This window comes from Rattus norvegicus, chromosome 18, assembly GCF_021556685.1.
Source record: "Rattus norvegicus strain SHRSP/BbbUtx chromosome 18, alternate assembly SHRSP_T2T, whole genome shotgun sequence".
NCBI lineage: Eukaryota > Metazoa > Chordata > Mammalia > Rodentia > Muridae > Rattus > Rattus norvegicus.
In genome coordinates, this window is record NC_141551.1 from 443,431 (window position 1) to 468,015 (window position 24,585).

The 24,585-nt window shown below is 39.6% G+C and overlaps 1 protein-coding gene across 1 annotated transcript; it reads left to right on the forward strand.

The window, feature by feature from the left end:
* Positions 1-1,701: 1,701 nt before the first annotated feature.
* On the forward strand, positions 1,702-21,959 carry LOC134482990 (zinc finger protein 320-like). The gene is made up of 5 exons (XM_087593644.1): positions 1,702-1,716; positions 2,494-2,620; positions 12,311-12,403; positions 12,557-13,579; positions 21,925-21,959. Exons 1-5 carry the CDS (start codon positions 1,702-1,704, stop codon positions 21,957-21,959), a joined length of 1,293 nt encoding a protein of 430 aa, XP_087449770.1.
* The last annotated feature ends 2,626 nt before the right edge of the window (positions 21,960-24,585 follow it).

The following is a 24,585-nucleotide window of genomic DNA, read 5'->3' on the forward strand; positions in this document are numbered from 1 at the left end:
CACCCATTACCAACTCAACTGGCATTCCCCTATACTGAGGAAGGGAGTCTTCTCAGGAAGATGTGCTTCTCCTCCTATTTATGCCAGACAATGATATCATCTGCTACATATGTGTCTGGAGCCAGGTATCTCTGCATGTGCACTCTTTGGTTGGTGGTTTAGTCCCCATGAGTTCTGGGGTGTCTGACTAGTTGATCTTGTTATTCTTCCTATGGTTTTAGAAACCCCTTCAGCTCCTTCAGTCCTTTCTCTATCTCCTCCAGTGGGGTCTGTGTGCTCAGTCGGATGTTTCGCTGCAAGCATCCTTATCTTGAGCTTCATTTAGCCTGTGAATTGTATTTTAGGCATTCTGAGATTTGGGGCTAATATCCAGTTATCAGTGATTCCATACCGTGTGTGTTGTATTGTGACTGGGGTACCTCACTCAGGATGATACGTTCTTGGTCCATCCATTTGCCTAAGAATTTCATGAAGACATTGCTTTTTTCCCCTAGGTACAGTATTTTTTTCTAGTATAGTTCTAACTACTAGATTGTACTAATTTAAAGGTACACAATAAAACTTGAAATCTCTCTTGGACTAGTTCTACATCTTGCATTCCTGAAACACCTGAATCTCAAATACATGGTATATAGGTGTAAAGTATTAAAAATAATATGAGAATGATAGAGGAAAAAGAAATAAAGAAATATATAGAAAATTTCACAGAACCTTGAGGCACAATTTGTGTTTCTATTAGCATTTCCTCTAGTGTCTGTTGTTAATCCATTAGGGTGAGTTTTCCAGCAGAGAAAAACATGTCTCCTTGTGTTGTCTAGTATATTTTTTTGTAGAAATTAAATGCCCTTGGTTGGTAAAGCCATCTTTAATATAACTGTATTTTCAGCCTCTTATCAGCCAAAAGTCCCACCAGGGAAGGTATTGTAGGAGCATGAAGTTCAGCTGCCTTCTGTGACAGCTGAAGATATTAAACAAGATGCAGAGATATTGAGGTATGAATATATGAGTACTCAATTATGAATCCAAAACAAGAGATGTCACTGCTAAAAGGAAATTGGTGCGAAAATACAGCCATGCGTCTTCCTTTAAAACGACAACATCATGGCCTCTTAGAAGAGGACATAAACTCCAAAAGTACTATCTCTTTTCAGACTGGTGAGACAGGCACTGACTGACTTGCTTTTCTCAGCCTCAGGAGACTCTAATGCATTCCCAGCATGAAAAATGCCTTCAGCTGTGGACACCTCACAGATTCTGGCAATTATTGAAAAGAGATGCCTCCACTTGATTTTGAATAACCATCTGAGAAAAATATAAGGAAAGAAAAGGTGACCATCATCTTCAACTGACGGCTCTGCTCATCCTGCATTTACAACTCTGATCTGCCTGAATTAGGTTTATAGCAGGTCGCTGCAGCCGCATTTCCAGGTCGGAAGAGAGTACACCATTTTCTAGAAAAACAGCACCTAAATTCAGAACAAGAAAATCTTTTGTTTTATTTCTGCCTATAGAAATCATTTTTCCCATCTCTTCTCTGAGACGAGTCACAGTGTGTGGTTAGTTTTGATTCCTGCTTTCTGCTCTTCAGTTTTACAAGGAACAGGAGGACCTGCTCTCTCTAAGTACAGAGTGACTTTGTGAAATGTGAAATGTGAAATGTGAACTTCTGTGAGATATTCCCTTCTGAAGGAGAAAGGAAAGATGGCTTCTTGTCAGGTAAATGTATGCATGATGATGGGAAAGGTTGAGTATTCTTACAGAATCTTCATTGCCAAAACTTCCAAACTTTCCTATGCTGACTCACATTTACAGCACTATTTTTTCATATGACTCTCAGAATTAAGTTTTCAAAACTTATGTCAATGGTGTGCTAAAGACAGGTTTTTACTTATTGCAGGCTACTTATTTTTCAATATATATATGGAAATGTATTCTGAAAATCTTGTGAAGCTTCTGCTAACAAAGCTGAATGTACATGATGGCAAAGGGGAATGTATAATTCTACAGAGTCGCTTGTGTCATTCTTTACCTGAGATAAAGGCTCATGTTTCATGAATGTTGCATCTCAGTCCCAAGGCAGTAATTCTCTGCTTTCCTACTGCTGCAACATTTTATTAGGGTTCCTCAAGTCATGGTGATCCCAACTATAATTTTATTTTTATTGCTACTTCATAATTGCAATTTTTCTAGTGTATGAGGCAGAAAGTAAATACCTCTGTTTTCTGGTACCATAGGCAACTACCATTAGATATACTAGAGGGTCATGCAGTTTCATTTCCAAAAGGGTCACCACCCACAGGTTGAGAACTGATAGCATATTGAATCTTTGCAAAGATTCTTTGCACAGCATTCTTTCATTCAGAGCACAATTTATCAAAAATGTATACTAGTTATTTATACCAGACCAAGTTCCATAATTAATGAATCTTTCCTTGGGTGAAATATAGAACTTGGATAATGGATACAAAGGGATACTGTTAATTTTAATTACAGGGTCTATTTACTTTCATGGATGTGGCTATAGAGTTCTCTAGGGAGGAGTGGGAATGTCTGGATTCTGCTCAGCGGACTTTGTACAGAGATGTCATGTTGGAGAATTATAACAACCTGGTTTCTGCAGGTGAGAAATATTTTTTTCGTAATTTCTACTTAAGGGATTTGTAAAACTCTACTTACTGTTTTGATCTGACTTACATTAATCATTAGGTGTCTTAAATTGTTACTGATTAATCAATGTATCTTCTTTACAGTTAACATGTTAAGTACCTTTATCTTGGTTTTACATTTTATATAAGGATTCTTCATTCTTATATGTCCTTGGAATAAGCATTTAGTAACATTTATATTTGAATGCACTGTGACTCACACATTCACTTTTTTTATTTGATTGGATAGGTCTTTATTTACATTTCAAATGTTATACCATTCTTGGTATCCCCTATCCCAACTCCCCTCCTCCTGATTCTATGTGGGTGTACCTCTACCCAACCAAGCTATTCCTCCTCCCTGCCATGGCATTCCCCTACACTGGGTCATTGAGACTTCACAGGACCAAAGGCCTCTCTTCTCATTGATGCCTGACAAGTCCATCCTCTGTTACATATGTGCTGGAGACATAGATCTATCCCTTTATACTCTTGAGATGGTGGTCTAGTCCCTGGGAACTCTGGGGTATCTGGTTGGTTGATATTGTTGTTCTTCCTATGGGATTTCAAACTCCTTCAGCTCCTTCAGTCCTTTATCCACCTACACCATTGGGGACCCCATTCTTAGTGCCATGGTTAGATATGACTAATCATCTCTGTATTTGTAAGGCTTGGGCAAGCCTCTCAGGTGACAGTTATATCAGGCTCCTGTCAGCATGTAGTCCTTGGCATCAGCAATAGTGCCTGGTTTTGGTGACTGTATATAGAACACATCCCCAGGTGGGGCAGTCTCTAGATGGCCTTTCCTTCAGTCTCTAATCCACATTTTGTTTCCATATTTCTTCCTATGGGTATTTTGTTCCCCATTCTTGACAGGCTTGAAGCATCCACACTTAGGTCTTCCTTAATCTTGAGCTTCATGTGGTCTGTAATTTGTATTTTGGGTATTCCCAGCCTTTCGGCTAATATCCAAGAATCAGTGAGTATATACCATGTGCCTTTTTTGTGATTGGGTTACTTCAATCATGATCATATTTTCTAGTTCCATTCATTGCTTATGAATTACACGAAGTCATTGCTTTTAATAGTTGAGTAGTACTCCATTGTGTAAATGTACCACATTTTATGTATCCAGTCCTCTGTCTAAGGGCATCCGCATCGTTTCCAATTCCTGGGTATTATATATAAGGCCACTATGAACATAGTCGAGTATGTGTTCTTGTTATATGTTGGAGCATATTTTGGGTATATTGCAAGGTGTCTTGTAACTGGGTACTCATTAGTACTATGTATCTTAGTAAAGCTGCAATCTGTTGGTTGCAGCTTTGTCCTATTGACAGTGTCCTTTGCCTTTCAGAAGCTATGCACTTTTATTTGGTCACATTTGTCAATTCTTGATCTTAGAGCATAGGCCATTGGTATTCTGTTCAGAAAACTTTCCCCTGTTCCCCTGTGATTAAGGCTTCTTACCACTTTGTTTTCTGTTAGTTGCAGTGTATCTGGTTTTATGAGAGGTCCTTAAGTCACTTGGATTTGATCCTTGTACAAGGCAGTAAGAATGGAATGATTTGCATTCTGTTCCATGCTGACCTCCTGTTGAACCAGCACCATTTGTTGAGAACAGTGTATTTTTTCCATTTGCTGGTTTTTGCTCCTGTGATCAAGTGACAATAGGTAGGTGGGTTCATTTCTGGGTCTACTGATCTATTCTGTTCCTCAACTAGCCTGTCTCTCTACCAATACCATGTTGGTTTGTTCATTGTTTGTTTGTTTGTTTGATCACAATTGCCCTGGAATATAGCTGGAGGTCAGGTATGGTGGTTTTTCTCAGAAGTTCGTTGTTGTTGTTGTAAAAATATTTTTTGCTATCCTGGCTTTTTGGTTATTCCAAAATGAATTTGCAAATTGCTCTTTATAAGTTATGAAGAATTGAGTCGGGATTTTGATGCGATTGCATTTAATCTTTATATTGCTTTTGACAAAATGGCCATTGTAATATATCCATCTTGGCAATCCATGAGCAAAGGAGATCTTTCTATCTTCTGAGATCTTTTTCCATTTCTTTCCTCAGAGAAGTGAAGTTCTTGTCATACAAATCATTCACTTGCTTGGTTAAAGTCACACCAAGTTATTTCATATTATTTGTAACTAATGTAAAGGGTGTTGTTTCACTAATTTCGTTCTCAGCCTTTTTATCTTTTAAGTAGAGACAGCCAATTGTTTTCTTTCCATTATTTTGTTAATCCAACCCCTTTGACGTCTTTGTTTATCAGGTTTAAATGTTCTGTGGTGGAACTTTTGGGTCACTTAAGTTTACTATCATATCATCTGCAAATAGTGATATTTTGATTTCTTCCTTTCCAATTTGTATCCCTTTGACCTATTTTTGTTCTTTAGGGCTTCAAGTACTATCCTGAATAGATCGGGAGAGAGTGGGCAGTCTTGTCTATTCCCTGAATTTAGTGGGATTGCTTCAAATTTCTGTACTTTTATATTGATGTTTGCTAAGGGTTTGTTGTATATTGCTTTTACTATGTTTAGTTGTGGGCATTGAATTCCTGATCTTCCAAGACTTTTATCATGAAGGGATGTTGAGATCTTTCAAATGCTTTCTCAGCATCTAATTAGATGATTATATATATTCTTTGAGATTTTTTCTACAGTAGATTAGGTTCATGGATATTTGTGTATTGAACTATCCCTGTATCCCTGTGAGTCCTACTTGATATTTTTAATAAGGGTTATTTGTCTCTCTGTGGTCTACCTTCTTGATTTCTTTGTATATATTTCTTTGTATATATTTCTATCTTATGTAGGATTGGTAAAGACCTTTTTTCAATCTGTTGGTTACTGATTTGTCCTAAAGGGAGTGTCCTTTGCCTTACAGAAGCTTTGCAGTTTTATGAGGTCCCATTTGTTGATTTTTGATCTTAGAGCATAAGCCATTGGTGTTCTGTTCAGGAAATCTTCCCCAGTGCCCATGCAATCCAGGCTTTTCTCCATTTTTTCTATTAGTTTTAGTGTGTCTGGTTTCAAGTTGAAGTCCTTGATTGACTTACACTTAAGTTTTATGCACGGCCATTAAGAATGCATCGATTTGTATTCCCCTGCATGCTGACCTCCATTTGAACTAGGACAATTTGTTGAAAATGCTATCCTTTTTCCACTGGATAATTTTAGCTCCTTTGACGAAGATCATGTGACCATAGGAGTGTGGGTTAAAATCTTGGTCTTCAATTCTATCCCAATGATCTCTCTGCCTGTCTTTGTATGAATACCATACAGTTTTTATCACCATTTCTCTGTAATATTGCTTGAGGTAAGGGATGGTGATTCCCCCAGAAGTTCTTTTATTGTTGAGGATAGTTTTTGCTCTCCTGGGTTTTTTTGTTATTTTAGATGAATTTACAAATTGCTCTTTCTAACTCTCTGAAGAATTGAATTGGGATTTTGATGGGGATTGCATTGAATGTGAAGGTTGCTTTTGGCAAAATGGCCATTTTTACTACATCTATCTGGTCAATCCACGAGTATGGGAACTCTTTCCATCTGCTGGTATCTTCAATTTCTTTTTCAGAGATTTCAAGTACTTGTCATACAGATCTTTAACTTGCTTGGGTAGAGTCACACTGACGTATTTTATGTTATTTGTAACTATTGTGAAGGGAGTCATTCCCCAAATTTCTTTTTCAGGCTGTTTATCTTTTCAGGAAAGGAAGGCTACTGATTTGTTTTTAGGTAATTTTATACCCAGTCATTTTGCTGGAGTTGTTTATTAGGCTTAGTAGTTCTCTGGTGGAACTTTTGGGGTCACTTAAGTGCACTATCATGTCATCTGCAAACAGTGACATTTTGATTTTTTCCCTTCCAACTTGTATCCCTTTAACCTCATTTTGCTGTCTGATTGCTCTGTCTAGGACTTCAGGTACTATATTCAATAGGTAGGGAGAGAGTGGGCAGCCCTGTCTAGTCCCTGATTACAGTGGGATTGCTTCAAGTTTCTTGCCACTTCGTTTGATGTTAGCTATTGGTTTTCCATATATTGCTTTTAATATGTTTAGATATGGACCTTGAATTCTTGATCTTTCCAGGGCTTTTATCATGAAGGGGTGTTATATTTTGTCAAATGCATTCTTGGCATATAATGAAATGATCATGTGGTTCTTATCTTTGAATTTGTTTATATAGTGGATTACACTGATGGATTTTTGTATATTAAACATTCCTGCATCCCTGGGATGAATCCTACTTCATCATGATGGATGATCATTTTGATGTGTTCTTGGATTCGGTTTGCAACAATTTTAATGAGTATTTTTGCATCAATATTAATAAATGGTCTGAAGTTCTCTTTCTTTGTTGGGTCTTTGGTTTTGGAATAAGTGTAATTCTAGCTTCATGGAAGGAATTTGGTAGTGTTCTGTCTGTTTTTATTTTGTGGAATAGTTTGGACAGTATTCATATGTGGTCTTCTATGAAGGTCTGATAGAATTCTGCACTGAACCCGTCTGGACCTGGGCTCTTTTTGGTTGAGAGACCTTTAATGAATCCTTCTATTTCTGTAGGAGTTATGGGGTTGCTTAAATGGTTTATCTGTTCCTGATTTAACTTTGGTACCTGGTATCTGTCTAGGACATTGTCCATTTCCTCCAGATTTTTAAGTTTTGTTGAATATAGGCTTTTGTAATAGAATCTGATGATTTTTTAAAAATTTCTTCAGATTCTGTTGTTATTTCTGATTTTGTTAATTTGGATACATTCTCTGTAACCTCTGGATAATCTGGCTAAGGGTTTATCTATCTTGTTTATTTTCTCAAAGAACCAGCTCTTGCTTTTGTTGATTCTTTGTATAGTCCTTTTTGTTTCTACTTGGTTGATTTCATCCCTCAGTTTGATTTTTTTCCTGCCTTCTACTCCTCTTCGGTTTATTTATTTCTTTTTGTTCTAGATCTTGTAGGTGTGCTGCCAAGCTGCTGATATATATTCTCTCCTGTGTCTTTTTCTAGGCACTCAGAGCTATGAATTTTCCTCTTAGTACTGCTTTCATTGTGTCCTATAAGTTCGGGAATGTTGTATCTTCAGTTTCATTAAGTTCTTAGAAGTTTTTAATGTATTCATTTATTTCTTCCTTGACCAAGTTGTCATTGAGTAGAGCATTGTTAAACTTCCATGTTGTGTGGGCTTTCTGTCATTACTGTTGTTATTAAAGACCAGTCTTAGTTCGTGGTGATCTGATAGGATGCACAGGATTATTTCTATCTTCATGTATATGTTGAGGCCTCTTTTTTGACCAAATATATCATCAATTTTGAAGAAGGTTCCATGAGGTACTGAGAATAAGGTATATCCTTGTGATTTAGGATGGAATGTTCTATAAATATCTCTTAAAACCATTTGTTTCATAACTTCTGTTAGTTTCTCTATGTCTCTGTTTTTTTTTTTCTGTTTTTATGATTTGTCCATTGATGAGAGTGGGGTGTTGAAATCTCCTAGTATTATCGTCTGAGGGGCAATGTGTTCTTTGAGCTTTAGTAAGGTTTCTTTTATAAATGTAGGTGCTCTTGCAATCAGAGCATAGATATTTAGGAATGAGAGTTCATCTTGGTGGATTTTTCCTTTAATGGATATGAAGTGTCCTTCCTTATCTTTTTTAATGACTTTTGGTTAAACGTCAATTTTATTTGATATTAGAATGGCAACTCCAGCTTGTTTCTTCGGGCCTTTTGCTTGGAAAATTGTTTTCCAGCCATTTCCTCTGAGTAGAGTGTCTGTCTTTCTCTCTGAGGTGTATTTCTTGCATGCAGCAAAATGCCGGGTGTCGATGTCCTCATCAGCATCTCTTTTCACTTGTGTTTTTGATCTTAGCCATTCTGACTGGTGTGAGGTGGAATCTCACAGTTGTTTTGATTTGCATTAAACTGATGACTAAGGATGTTGACCATTTCTTTAGTTACTTCTCAGCCATTCTATATTCCTCAGGTAAGAATTCATTGTTTAGCTCTGTACTCCAGTTTTCTATAGAGTTATTTGTCTCTCTAGAGTCTAAGTTCTTGCATCTCTAACAGATGGAGGATTGGGAAAGATCTTTTCCCAATCTGTTCCTTGCCATTTTCATCTAATGATAGTGTTTGTTGCCTTATGAAAGCTTTGCAGTTTTCTTAGGTTCCATTTGTCAATTCTTTTTTTTTCAGCTGTGTTTTTTCTTCATTTTTTCTTGGATATATTTTATTTCCATTTCAAATGTCGTTCCTTTCCTGGTTTCCAGGACATACTACCACTGCTCCATCCCTCTCCCCATCTTCTATAAGAGTGTTCCCCTTCCCGTCCACCTCCTCTTACTGACTCCTTGACATTTCCATAAATTGGGGATACAACCTTGATAAGACCAAGGGATTATTCTTCCATTGTTGCCCAACAAGGCCTTTCTCTGCTCCATATTTAGTGGGAGCCATGTGTCATTCCATGTATATAGTCCTTAGGTAATAATTTACTCCCTGGTTGGCATTCCTGTTCTTGTGGTGTGGCAGTCCCCTTCAGCTCTTTCAATCCCTTCTCTAATTCCTCCTACATGTGTCCTGTTCACAGTTCAGTGGTTTGCTGCTACCCTTCATGTCTGTATTTGACATGATCTAGCTGTGTCTCTCAGGAGACATTCATATTTAGTTCCTGTCAGCATACCTTTCTTAGCTTCATCAATTTTGCCTAGTCTTGGTGACTGTACATATATGGGGCATATGTGGGGCAGACTTTGAATGGCTATTCTTTCACTCGTTGTTCCAAACTTTGCCCCCACTTACCCTTTACAAATATTTTTGTTCCCCCTTTTAAGAAGGAGTGAAGCATCTGCACTTTGGACATCCATCTTCATGAGCTTAATGTGGTCTGGGTATTGTACCTTGGGTGATTAGAGCTTTTGGGCTAATACCCACTTATAAGTGAGAGCATACCTTGTGTGTTTTTCTGGAATTTGGTTACTTCACTCAGGATGATATTTTCTAGTTCATTCCATTTGCCTATGAATTTCATGAAGTCATTGTTTTTGATAGCTTTTTAGTGCTCCACTGTGTAGATATATGACATTTTCTGTGTCCATTCCTCTGTTGAAGGGCATCTGTTTTATTTCCAGCTTCTGGCTCTTATAAATAAGGCTACTATGAACATAGTGGAGCATGTGTCTTCTTGTGTGTTGGAGCATCTTATGGGCTTATGCCCAGCAGAGGTATAGCTGGGTCCTCAGGTATTGCAATATGAAAATTTCTGAGGAACCTCCAGACTGATTTCCAGAGTGGTTGTACCAGTTTGCAATCCCACCAACAATGGAGGAGTGTTCCTCTTTCTCCACATTCTCACCAACATCTGTTGTCATCTGAGTTTTTAATCTTAGCCATTTTCACTGGTGTGAGTTGGAATTTCACATTTTTTGCTTGTTTGTTTTTGTTTGTTTTTATTTGTTTGTTTGTTTGCATTTCTTTAGGTATTTCTCTGCCATTGGATATTCCTTAGTTGAGAATTCTTTTGTTATACCTTTACCCCATTTCTTAATACTGTTATTTGCCTCTCTAGTGTCTATTTTTTGATATTAGCACTCCCTCTGATGTAGGTTTTCTTTTCCCAATTTGTTGGTTGTTCTTTTGTACTAATGACAATGTCCTTTGCCTTTCAGAAGCTTTGCAGCTTTATGAGGTCTCATTTGTCAATTATTGATCTTAGAGCATAAGTCATTTGTGTTTCTTTCATGAAATTTTCCAAAGTGTCCACGTGACCGAGACTCTTCCCTACTTTTTCTTCTATTAGTTTGAGTGTATCTGGTTTGATTTGGAGGTACTTGTCTACTTGGACATAAGTTCTGTACAGGGTGATATGAGTGGGTCAAACTGTGTTTTTCTTCATGCTGACCTCCAGCTGAACCAGAACCATTTTTTGAAAATGCTATCCTTTTTCCATTGGATTTTTTTACCTCCTTTGTCCAAGATCAAATGACCATAGATGTGTGGATTCATTTCTGGGTCTTAATTCTATTCCACTGATCTACTTGCCTGTCTTTGTACCAATACCATAAAATTTTTTAACACTATTGCTCTGTAATACTGCTTGAGGTCAGAGATGGTGATTCCCCCAGAAGTTCTTTTATTGTTGAGTATATTTTTCGCTATCCTGGGTTTTTGTTATTCCAACGTAATTTGCAAATAGCTCTATCTAACTGTATGGGGAAATCAGGTGATATTTTGATAGGGATTGCATTGAATCTGTAGATTTCTTTTGGCAAAATTGCCATTTTTATGGAATTTTTGTGTTTCCTCCTTAAGGGTTTCTATTTTTGTACTTGTGTTGTATTTCTTTAAGGGAATTATTTATGTCCTTATTAAAGTCCTCCATCATCACCATAAATTTGGTTTTAAATCCAAATCTTGCTTTACCAGCATGTTTGTATATCCAGTATTTGCTTTTTTGGGAGAACTGGGCTCTGATGATGCCAAGTAGTCTTGGTTTCTAATGCTTATGTTCCCATGCTTGCCTCTCACCAACAGGTTTTCTTTGGCGTTGGCTTTTCTTGCTGACTGTAAAAGTGGCTTGTCGTTCCATTAGGCCTCTGTGACAGAACTCCTGTTGACCTGTTTTCTTTCATCTGGATCTCATAGGGTCCTGCCCCTGACTCTTGCTATATCCCTGTGCCTAGGCGATGTCCCCTAGGGTCAGGAATGAGGGCAGAATGTTTTTGTCGACTATGGATTCTCAGGCGTGTCTGTACTTCTGAGGGTCCAGCTCTCTCCTCCACAGGATTTCTACCCCTGTTTTTGAATTAAGGAAATACTTGAAGAAAATGAGGAGCAGGACAACCCTATAGGAAGTGTGTAAGTCTCAACTAACCTGGACCCATGAAATCTGTCCGATACTGAGCCACCAACCGGCCAACATTCACCAGTGGATATGAGGCTCCCAACACTTTATAGTAGAACACTGCAGGGTCTGACTTCAGCCATAGAAGATATATCTAATCCTCAAGAAACTTGAGGCCTCAAGGATTGGGGTTATCTGGTAGAGTGGTTTTTGTGTGGGTTGGGATATCATCTTGGTGTTGGGAGTGTCTCAAACTGGTATTTGATGTGCAACACTTATAGGGTGGAACTTGATGTGGTACATTTTGTTCTGTAAAAAAAATAAAGAATAAATAAAAAGACATATAAACAAAAATATCTTGTTGATGTATTTGCCATTGAGTTATTATTGATGAAGTTCACTTATATAAAATATATCATAGATTTCATGAAATATCTCCTAATGTACATTATATCTATGATATTTGTTTCTTTGGACAAAATTTGTGCAGTTTGGTGATGCATATTTCTGTCATGATTATATATATATATATATATATATATATATATATATATATTTATGATTTTCAACCAATTGCAATGTGTCATATAATGACATATTCTCATTAATTTCAGGTCTGTGTTGTGATTCTACAAAGAAGCTATTCTCAAAGGCATTTACACAGGATTATTTTCTCAAGAAAATAATACAAAGATTTGCATGTAATGACGTTTCAGATCTACATAGAGAGAAATTCTGGGAATGTAGATATGACAATGAAGAACATGAAATAGATGAGTATGGAAATGATTTCTTTGCAAAAGTCATCTGTTTCATTCCTGAAGAAGCTCAGGAATCTCCAGATTCTCCTCCTGAGAGAATTCAGTCCTCAACTCTTAAGGGTCACTACAGAATTTCTACTCAAGAGACAACTTTCAAGTGTAATGAATGTGGAAAAATCTTTACACAGTTCCTAAGAGTTAAAGGTCATCACAGAATCCATGCCAGAGACAAACCTTACAAATATAACGAATGGGAGGAATCCTTAACAGGTCTCTCAAATCTTCATATTCATTACAGATTTCATACTGGAGACAAACCTTACAAATGTAATAAGTGTGGGAAATCTTTTACATGCTCCTCGAGTCTTAAAATTCACCACAGAATCCATACAGGAGAAAAACCTTACAAATGTAATGAATGTGGGAAATCTTTTACACGGTCTTCCGGTCTTAAAATTCACCACAGAATACATACTGGAGACAAACCTTACAAATGTAATGAATGTGGCAAATCTTTTACACAGATTTCAAATCTTAAAACTCACCACAGAATCCATACAGGAGAAAAACCTTACAAATGTAATGAGTGTGGCAAATCTTTTGTCAAATACTCAAAACTCAGATCTCACCACAGAACCCATACTGGAGACAAACCTTACAAATGTAATGAATGTGGGAAATCTTTTACACAGTCTTCAAGTCTTAAAACTCACCACAGAATCCATACTGGAGAAAAACCTTACAAATGTAATGAATGTGGCAAATCTTTTACACAGTCTTCAAATCTTAAATCTCACCACAGAATCCATGCTGGAGAAAAACCTTACAAATGTAATGAATGTGGCAAATCTTTTACAAAGTCTTCAGGTCTTAAAGTTCACCATAGAATCCATACTGGAAACAAACCTTACAAATGTAATGGATGTGGAAAATCTTTTACAAACTCCTTAAGTCTTCAAAATCACCACAGAATCCATACAGGAGAAAAACCTTACAAATGTAATGAATGTGGGAAATCTTTTACACGGTCTTCAGGTCTTAAAATTCACCACAGAATACATACTGGAAACAAACCTTACAAATGTAATGAATGTGGGAAATCTTTTACAGAGTCTTCAAGCCTTAAAATTCACCACAGAATCCATACAGGAGAAAAACCTTACAAATGTAATGAATGTGGCAAATCTTTTATCAAGTACTCAAAACTCAGAACTCACCACAGAACCCATACTGGAGATAAACCATACAAATGTAATGAATGTGGGAAATCCTTTACACAGTCTTCACATCTTAAAACTCACCACAAAATCCATGGGGGAGACAAACCTTATAAATGTAATGAATGTGGGAAATGTTTTACACAGTCTTCAGCTCTTAATGTTCACCATATAATCCATACTGGAAACAAATCTTACAAATGTAATGGATGTGGAAAATCTTTTACAAACTCCTTAAGTCTTCAAATTCACCACAGAATCCATACAGGAGAAAAACCTTGCAAGTGTAATGAATGTGGGGAATCTTTTACAGACTACTGAAGTCATAAAAGTCACAACAGGTTACATACTGGAGAAAAACCATTTAAATGAAATCACTGTAGAATATCATTTACCCAGTACTCAAATCTTTAAGTTCAGTATAGGATCTAGAGAAGAGATAATCTTCACTAATGAAAAAAGTTGGCAAGTCTTTTCCTGGTTCTCAACTCTTCAAATTCATCAAAGAATCCATCCTGGAAAGCAGCCTTATAAGTATAATGAATGTGAGAAATACTTTTCCTATTCCTCACCTCTTCAAGGTCCCCACAGAATCCATTAAGTAGAAAAAACATTACTAATGTAATGGATGTAAATATTTGTTCAAAGTAATCATATCTTCAAATACAGCACACCATGCATACTGGTGAGAAACCTTACAAATGTAAACAGTATGGCTAATCATTTAGAACAAGTTCAAACCTTGAATCAACTGTCTCCATGCATAAGATTAACTTAATAGGTAATTACTTTATGCATATTTATATAGAAATACTTATTTAAAAATATTGTTGAAACCTAAAGCATTATAAATAATTCCCATAGGGTAGGCATATACTTGATAGTAGTTGGAAATATTTTATTCAGAAATGACCCTTTCTACATTTTAAGTTGTTTTATTAGCTATAAACTATGAAAAAATTCACCCAGCATTAATCTGACATCATTGATTAGTGATAGTATAGATTTCATTTTCAAACTCATTAAATAACAGTATTTTAAAATTTAAGCATTTAAGCCAAAATAATATTAATAACTATTCTTATACAAACCTGTTGTTTAAAGTTCTATATAGTTTAGTTTGATAGAATATTTGTTTTTGTGATATATATTTTCTGTAGATTTTATTGTGGTGTTTGTCTTTAAGCTTTTATAGAGTAATTTTTAATCTGAAACTAATCCCTTCTTTGTCACAATTATTAATAAATATATTACAAGTTTTTCATTACTACTACCTTAGTGCGATTAGTATCTATTTTGTGCAAGGATGAAGTCATTCATATATTCCATTTCCTGATTGATGATGCCAAGAGAAACCTGTCCCAAAAGCATAAATTTGATTGCTTTAGACAAATTCCAGACAGTAATTATGAAGCATATATATGGTGATCCAAGGACACCATCAGGCTATCTGAGTTTGTATGCCTGTGTGTGTATGTGTTTGTGTGTGTATGTGTGTGAGTGTGCATGCATGTGTAAGTTTTAGGCATAAATTCACTGACATTTCAAAGAACCTAGTCTCTGTTCTAGTGAAAAATCCTATGTGGACCCATTTGTGGAGGAGAGGGTTGAAGCTTTAACATAACAACTTCTCCATTGGCCAAAATATTCATATTCATGCAGTGTGCTTTATATTGTATATCATACAAGTGTTGCTCATAGAAGTTTTGTCCTAAGTATTGCTCCCATAAGGAAACTTTATCTACAAAGATGAAGAAAGTACTTAGTCACACACACACACACACACACCACACACATACACACACACACACACACACACACACACTCACTATAACCTTGAGTCTCTTCTGGTTTGTTGGTATAAACTGGCTTCCTTGTTAATCTGTTAATCTGTGTGTAATGATCCTGCTGAGCTTCCTGGGTGCAGTGTGTCAACACTGCAGTTCAATCACTAGAACACTAGTAGGTCCTATCTTTGAAACAGGTCCGTTTGTTTGTTTTTTTCTGTTTTAAATATTGCCTCGACACAGCATCAGTTCCATTGCTGGAGATATTCTGCCATTGACACGTTTAGGACAACAATTTTTTGGTTAAAGAAGTATTTTCAGTCTTTCAAATGAAATTTATTCATACTTTCTTATTAAGGTGGAAAATTATAGTTCATTAAACAAAAATTATTACATCAGCAAGTCTTTATAGATAACATCTTATGGACATAAATTCATAGAAAGAACCTTTTCTAAATAAAACCAATTCTTAGAATTGTTTCCTTTAATATATTCATAAACTAAGCTATGACATTGGTACAAGTCTTAAAATTCAGAAATGATTACTTTCCTGGAAGCCCAGAAAATATTGATTCTTCAGATCTTTTTTTTTTCTCCGTCTTTATTAACTTGGGTATTTCTTATTTACATTTCGATTGTTATTCCCTTTCTGGGTTTCCAGGCCAACATCCCCCTAACCCCTCCCCCTCCCCTTTTATATGGGTGTTCCCCTCCACATCCTTCCCACATTACCGCCATCCCCCCCAAATATCATGTTTACTGGGGGTTCATTCTTGGCAGGACCAAGGGCTTCCCCTTCCACTGGTGCTCTTACTAGTCTATTCATTGCTACCTATGAGGTTGGAGCCCAGGGTCAGTCCATGTATAGTCTTTTGGTAGTGGCTTAGTCCCTGGAAGCTCTGGTTGGTTGGCATTGTTGTTCATATGAGGTCCCAAGTTCCTTCAAGCTCTTTCAGTCCTTTCTCTGATTCCTTCAACGGGGGTCCCATTCTCAGTTCAGTGGGTTACTGCTGGCATTCGCCTATGTATTTGCTGAATTCTGGCTGTGTCGTTCAGGAGAGATCTACATCCAGTTCCTTTCAGCCTGCACTTCTTTCTTCATCCATCTTATCTAGTTTGGTGGCTGTATATATATATGGGCCACATGGGGCAGACTCTGAATGTGTGTTCCTTCTGCCTCTGTTCTGCACTTTGCCTCCCAAGGGTATTCTCGTTCCCTTTATAAAGAAGGAGTGAAGCATTTGAACTTTGGTCATCCTTCTTGAGTTTCATGTGTTCTGTGCATCTAGGGTAATGCGAGCCTTTGGGCTAATATCCACTTATCAATGAGTGCATACCATGTATGTTTTTCGAGTATTGAGTTACCACACTCAGGATAATATTTTCCAGTTCCAACCATTTGCCTATGAACTTCATAAAGTCATTGTTTTTGAAAGCTGAGTAGTACTCCATTGTGTAGATGTACCACATTTTCTGTATCCATTCCTCTGTTGAAGGGCATCTGGGTTCTTTCCAGCTTCTGGTTATTATAAATAAGGCTGCTATTGAAAGACCCCCAAACTTGGGGAGACTCTCGCTCCAGTCACAGGTTGAGGAGCCCCCAAGAAACGCGAGTAGCTGGTCTTGATGTAACAGCAAGAGGTAGCGTTTATTAACGAGATCCCGGACCGACACGTATCTCACACAGGAGACAGAGGAATCGGCCCCGAGCCTCTTCAGGCAGGGGTTTATATAGGAGAAGCCAGGGGGTTTTGCGTGGTTATCACCAAGGGAAATGGGTACAAGGTCTCATCTGCAAGCAGTACGTGTGGGCTGCGGTGTTCTCAATATAGGAGAATGTCTTATCTTTATCTGTAGAGCAGAGAGTCATCTGTCCAGATGGCCCCCTTCCTGGAACAATTCCTTGACCTTGTTTTGAGGCTTGGCCGGGCACATCTCAGGCCAGCTCTGTCCTGCCCCCTTATCTGCTGTTCTTTTGCAGTTTTTATGAAGTTTTTATTTTAACTCTTCAGCTCCAAATGTCCGGCAAGCCCTATAGTCTCCCTTAGGTAGACCGGACCTTGTTTATGACTAACTTTTTGAAATTTAACTCTTCATTCCTCTCTACTTGTTGTGAGTAGTTCTAATCTTAGAACTACATGATGAGTTCAGCATCTAGAGGCTCTTCACCCCGTACAGCCTGATACTGTTGTCTTAACATGAGGACATGTATAGCACTAATCCGTTCCCTGACAAATGTTAAAAGGCGATTAATGATGTAGGTCCAAAAGTGAGCAAAAGGAGGAGGATAATCAAGGGACCGGCTAAGGCCGACAACAGGGTGGTAAGCCATGGGGACCTATTGAACCAGCTTTGAAACCAGCTATAAGTGGCTTCTCATTCTCGTCGTCTCTTGTCTAGCCTCTCTCTAAGTTTAGCCATAGAATCTTTAATGGTCCCTGAGTGATCGAGGTAAAAACAACATTTTTTTTTTCAAAGCAGCACATAGCCCTCCTTCTTTAAGGAATATCAGGTCTAATCTTCTCCTATTTTGAAGGACTACCTCTGAGAGGAAGGTTAGATATTCTTGGAGGTCAGAGTCAATGACAGTTCTGAATTCTCTATAAGCCTTGTATTGTAGGGCAACATCAGATGTCCTTGTAGCACCTAGATAGCCTTAAATAATTTTTAACTCTCTTTTGTGTCTTATTAAGTTTTTAGCATCAGGATTCTAATCTGGACACTATCTAAACCTATACACCAAGGTCATGACCAGCTTTCAGAACTTTTAAACTTATACAGATTGTGATTCCTGAAGCACAGTCTCAAGAAGTGTTAGGAGTACTAACATATGTAATGTTAAATCAAGCCTATCTCCTCACCTATCCCGATGGAACCCAGGGCAAACATGAAATTCTTGTTGCATTTTAGCAACCTCCCAGTCACTTAAGTCTAGGGAGCTTTTTGAAGATCTGAGTGTCCCTCTAGGTCCCAGCTCTCAGCCCCAACAGCTAGTACGCTGTTGGTGAGGGCTGGGACTTGATGGCTGTCAGGGTGGTCAGTAGCACCAGGTACAGTCCTTTCTAGTGAGGCTCGAGTGTCTGGGCTCAGTGTAGCTGCAGTCTCTGACCTGGAACTGATGAAATGTCTCAGGGGTCCCCGGGGCATAGGCTGCTGTCAGCTGTGAGCAGATTTCTTTCCATATCACCTGTAGGTCTTTTAGCCTGGCATACAAATCATTATTACTATGACATGTTGGTTCAGTAACATCATCTGATACAGTCAGAGGAGCTGAGGCCCCATATAAGATCTCAAAGGGGGTAAAGCTGAATCTGGAAGGGGTATTTCTTGCTCTGAAGAGAGCAAGAGGGAAGGAGTGTCACCCAGTCTGTGCCAGTCTCCATGGTCAATTTGAATAGGGTCTCTTTTAGAGTCTTATTTTTTTTAATTCTACCTGTCCTGAACTTTGAGGTCTGTAAATATAATGTAATTTCTAATCGACCTCTAAATACTTGGCCACACCCTGGCTTACCTTGGCAATGAGAGTAGGGCCGTTGTCTGACCAGATTACCTTGGGCATTCCAGACCTGGGGAAGATTTCTTCCAGTATCTTCTTGATGATTGTAGAGGCCGTCTCTCGTTTGGTGAGGAAAGCTTCTATCTATTCCTGAAAAAGTATCTACAAGCACTAGGAGATACTTGTGATCATATTTTCCGGTTTTTGTCTCAGTGAAGTTCACTTCAACTTTTCACTAAACTCTTTAGGTCTCTTTGCCCTGTTTGCTTGTTAAGTATTCACTTATTGACATACCTTATATTTTTTACTGTCTCTCTGGCTAAAATCTTAAAGTCTATTACATATACTTAACTACTTGGACAAACTTTTTATCTCTTAAATGAGTCCATTTCTGTATTTGGCAAAGTGAGTTTTTTTCTTTGTTCTCTGAGGAGTATAGCTTTTTCAAGTGTGCCATTGTCTTTTTGTTTGTTTGTTTGTTTGTTTGTTTAAGCAATTTGGGCTTTTTCTTCTGTTGTACATTCTAAGTGAGGCCATCACTTAGTCCAATCCCAGTTCCCAGTGGCTGTCTCTTGTAGGCCTGTAACCAGGATAGGCTCCTGTATAGCCATTTCCTGAGCCACTTTATCTGCTTTGTTACTGCCCCATGCCACTGAATCTCTTCCTTCTGATATCCTGAGCAATGAATAGTACTCACAGTTGTTGGCTTCACCAGGGCATCCAAGAGATGGCAAAGGAATCTGCGGCACTGATGTGCTGGGGGGTTGAGGTTCAGCCATCCCAGATGACATTGTGTTGTCCACCATGGCAGCACCCACTTATCTCTGACCTTCATGAAGAGAACTGTTCCATCTGTAGACAAGGTAGCCTCGGCTTTCAGCAGGGGTCAATCAACCAGTCACAGAGGTCTTTTCTCCACCCATGGGCTTCTGCCAGTGCTTGACACTCATGTTGCAGTGGCTCCAGGTCAGGATTGGGCAGCAAGGTGACCAGATTGTCTCCATGGCAGCTGACCAGTGGTCCCATCTTCTGGGACATTTCATTTAAATGCAAAACATCAGCCACTCTACCACAGTATAAGTCCTGGATTGGGTGATAATTGTTAGTGCCCGGCTGGCAGGAGTAATGTGTTCCAGGCAGAACAGGACTAAGCCACACATCTCTCAGCATCAGGTACTGGTGCACTGAGACAGGTCTTGAGCTCCACATACACAGTCTGTAGATATGCATATACATGGCCTCACCCAGCCATTTCAGTCCACGCAAGCCATTTTGGAGAGCAAATTTCTCAGGATAGGGGCAGTCAGGGATAACCATGAACAAGTGGGTTACCCAGCCCACGCCAAGGTCCACTGTTCTTCGGGCAGTCCATAAGTATTGTTTGTTGTCAGTAGCCCCTTGTACTCAAGGTCTTTGGATATTGGCCCACTAGGGGGGCATAGGAGCACAGAGCATTGGGTCCCTGTATCCACACTTCTCTTTTCTCTCTGTACATAGCCAGCACTCTAGGACCAAGAAGCTCTCCAGTGGCCCCTCTTGTTCTTTCTTGGGCAGTCCCTGACCCAGTGTCCTTTTTCTTTGAATTAGGCACATTGATCTTTAGTCAGGAATTCTCTTCAGTTGCCAGGTACTATCTTCCTAGGTTCCCTAACTACTGTGGCCAGTATATGTTTCTCTCTTGTCTCTTATCTCTCTTTAGCTCTTTAACCTCCTCTCTTTGTCTCTTTTCTTCCCTAGCTTCCTGTTCTTTTTACCTTTTTTTCTCTTTCTCTTCCACAGTCTCTCTCATATCTTCTGTATCTTCTTTTACAGCTATTAGATGCTGTCCACGTAACCACACTTTAACTTTACTTTTTCTGTAACTTACACTAACTCTCAGCAACTTAGCTTAACCCTTCAAGTTTCTGTAACTTTTTCTTCATATCTTTTCCTTATCTTAGCCAGATTGGTGGGGCATTTTCCAGCCCCTCAGAGACCCACCCTTGGAGCCTGGCGGCAGACCTGGCACTCCCTACCTTTAGGTGTATTGAAGTCAACAGGCAGAAGTGCGGGCCTTCCATCTATGTCTGGAACATTCTTTCTGGCCTCCAGTAGGATTCTGTCTTTCCTCAGTGGTAAAGAAGGCCTGTAATAGTTACTAACAAGCATCTCAAATGGGATGGTGAGAAAACAAGAGAATCTTGAGAATAGAGGTCTACTGAAGAGGGCAAACAGCATTTAGTCACACAGCTAAACCAGGAGGCCTTCTTGGACAAAAAGGCCATTGTACAAATAAGCACAAGCTTTGTCTATGAACCAGAAAGGCGAGCAGAGAGGCAGCCGATCTGTTATCGACTATCTCTCTAGACTTAGATTTTCTCTCAAGGAATGTCTCTCTTCAGAGTCTGCTTGGTGGCTTTGCCTCTCAAGAGAACCGGCCTCCAAAAGACACTAGGCTTCCAGTAAGAACTAATAACAAAAGGATGGAGGGACGTTAGAACCTGGGTGTTAGATGCCAGGTGGCTGACAAAAGAATTGTAACCAGTTTACCTGGGGCTATAAGGACCTCAGTAGTAGCCCTTTACCAAACTGTCTCACTGGGTTAAAGGCCCGTGGAAAAGAAAACATTAATCCTGACCTTGGCCACCGCCAAAGCCTGAATTCTAAATCTTGACTGGCAAAACATAGTTGGTTTTTTTTCAGTTTGTTGTAGATTCTTTGAAACTATTTTAGGGGCTCTTTTTGTCCCACAACCTGGGGCATTTTGACCAAAGGGGCAGGAACTGGCTGCTGTGGGAATAGGATCAAAGACACTCTCCATGTTAATGATGACCAACGAAAAAAGTAATTTAATGCTGGAGACTGACTCCTCTCTTGGAATAGGGCCAGCAGATAAGGCAGGCTTCCTTAAAGAACTTCTCTTAATGAGCGCTCTCCTTCTGTGAGCAAATGTCAGAAATTCCTTTCTTGTTCTTGTTTTCCTTAGAGTCCTCTCCCACCTCGCTCTAAGCCTTTTCAGATATTCCTCCTGTAGCATTTCTAATGTAGCCTGTCCCTTTAAGGTTCTTTGCTCCCAAGCAAAATTTAAATCTTTTCCACTTATTACAGATGTCTACCGTGAGATTTCCAGAGATAGCGAACCAAGATGTAGCAATTCACTATAGTCTTTCTTTTTACCTTAAGCCTTTTTCTTTTAAACAGCTCTTGAAGAGCCAGAAAAATTGGGTGAGACTTGAGAAGTCCCCATGCTCGCTGCAGCAGCTCCGCAGCTAGTTTCCCTTTCCCCTATTGTGTGGGCTGCGAGCACAAGCACAGATAAAACATATGTTTTTTTAAAAAATTAACGTTGGCTATCAACCAACACACCGCCACTAGAGCGGGATCCACAAAATAAAGTTTTTTTACTCACTATATTTGTTCCACACCGGCTTCTAGTACTGGCCGCAGGGCCCTTAGATTTGTTATGTTGATAAGGGGGTGGGGGAGGACTGGGCGCCCACGGTGTGGGTTCAGGTGTGGGTTCATCTTCATCTGGAAGACCTTCGATGTCAGGATAAATTCGAGGAGTCGTCTTCTTCTCCGTCTGCAGCTCCTGGGCTACCAATATGTGTGAGGACAGGGATGGGGATGCCCGGGACCAGGGCTTCAGCCATGGGGGAGGGTCGGAGGCGAGGTTCTCCCATATCACGATGTAGGGGACCTGATCCGGGTGAGATCCAGGTACGGACTGAAAAACAATCTTTTTAATTGACAAAATAATAGCTTTGTCTAGGGTGCCCTCTGTGGCCAGCCTGCTCCAAACCTTGGCCACTCAGATGTGCAGTAAGTCTGCCAGCGTCCCTTTCTCACTTCCACAGATAAATTTCGAGCTCTAGCTTTAACCTCTGACCAATGATTCAAAGTTTGACTCAACGGGGTGGACACAGACTGTCCCATGGTGAAGAAAAATAGGACCGCCTTGGTAGGAGGAGCTCTCCGTCCCCCTGGTTCCGGAAAGTCACAGTCAGATCTTCTTTACTATCCTCCCGACTATGTTCGGCTCTTGGAACGTCTTCCAGAGCCTGTAGCACCGGGGTGTCCCCTGTCCACAGTCAAAAAAATTTAAGAAGGGTGGTTGTTTGGAGCAGGAATCCAGCATCTGCTCCCGGAGCAGGAATCCTGCATCTGCTCCCAGAGCAGGAATCCTGCATCGACTCCCAGAGTAGGAACCCTACATCTACTCTCCGAGGAGGAATCCTGCATCTGCTCTCAGAGTAGGAATCCTGCATCTACTCTCTCTCAGAGTAGGAATCCTGCATCTACTCTCTCTCAGAGTAGGAATCCTGCATCTACTCTCAGGCGCCTATACGGGTTGGGAATCCTTCATCCACCCGAGTGCACTCAAACTGAAAACCGGTACCGAAAAAGACACAATTTACAGCACAAAAACCATGTACACACACACACACACACACACACACACACACACACACACACACACACACACACACAGCGGCCACTTCTCAACACACATACCGACGTACCTACAAGGGGCATTTGAGTCTCCGGGAGGGTCACGCTCCCATCCCGGATGAGCCCCCAAATGAAAGACCCCCAAACTTGGGGAGACTCTCGCTCCAGGCACAGGTTGAGGTGCCCCCAAGAAACGCGAGTAGCCGTTCTTGATGTAACAGCAAGAGGTAGCGTTTATTAACGAGATCCCAGACAGACACGTATCTCACACAGGAGACATGGGAATCGGCCCTGAGCCTCTTCAGGCAGGGGTTTATATAGGAGAAGCCAGAGGGTTTCGCGTGGTTATCACCAAGGGAAATGGGTACAAGGTCTCATCTGCAAGCAGTACGTGCGGGCTGGGGTGTTCTCGATATAGGAGAATGTCTTATCTTTATCTGTAGAGCAGGGAGTCATCCGTCCAGATGGCCCCCTTCCTGGAACAATCCCTTGACCTTGTTTTTGGGCTTGGCCGGGCACATCTCAGGCCAGCTCTGTCCTGCCCCATATCTGCTGTTCTTTTGCAGTTTTTATGAAGTTTTTATTTTAACTCTTCAGCTCCAAATGGCCCGGCAAGCCCTATAGTTTCCCTCAGGTAGTTCGGACCTTGTTTATGACTAACTTTTTGAAATTGAACTCTTCACTATGAACATAGTGGAGCATGTGGCTTTGTTATATGTTGGGGCATCTTTTGGCTATATGTCCAAGAGAGGTATAGCTGGGTCCTCAATTAGTTCATGTGCAATTTGCTGAGGAACCTCCAGACTGATTTCCAGAATGGTTGTACCAGTCTGCAACCCCACCAACAATGGAGGAGTGTTCCTCTTTCTCCACATCCTCGCCAGCATTTGCTGTCACCTGAGTTTTTGATCTTAGCCATTCTCACTGGTGTGAGGTGAAATCTCAGGGTTGTTTTGATTTACATTTCCCTTATGACTAAAGATATTGAACATTTCTTTAGGTGTTTCTCAGCCATTCGGCATTCCTCAGCTGTGAATTCTTTGTTTACCTCCAAACCCCATTTTTTAATAGGGTTATTTGTCTCCCTGCAGTCTAGCTTCTTGAGTACTTTGTATATTTTGGATATAAGCCCCCTATTGTAGGATTGGTAAAGATCTTTTCCCAATCTGTTGGTTGCCGTTTTGTTCTAACAACGATGTCCTTTGCATTACAGAAGCTTTGCAGTTTTATGAGATCCCATTTGTCAATTCTTGATCTTAGAGCATAAGCCATTGGTGTTTTTGTTCAGGAAATTATCTCCAGTAGCCATGTGTTTGAGATTCTTCCCCACTTTTTCTTCTATTAGTTTGAGGGTATCTGGTTTGATGTGGAGGTCTTTGTTCCACTTGCACTTAAGCTTTGTACAGGGTG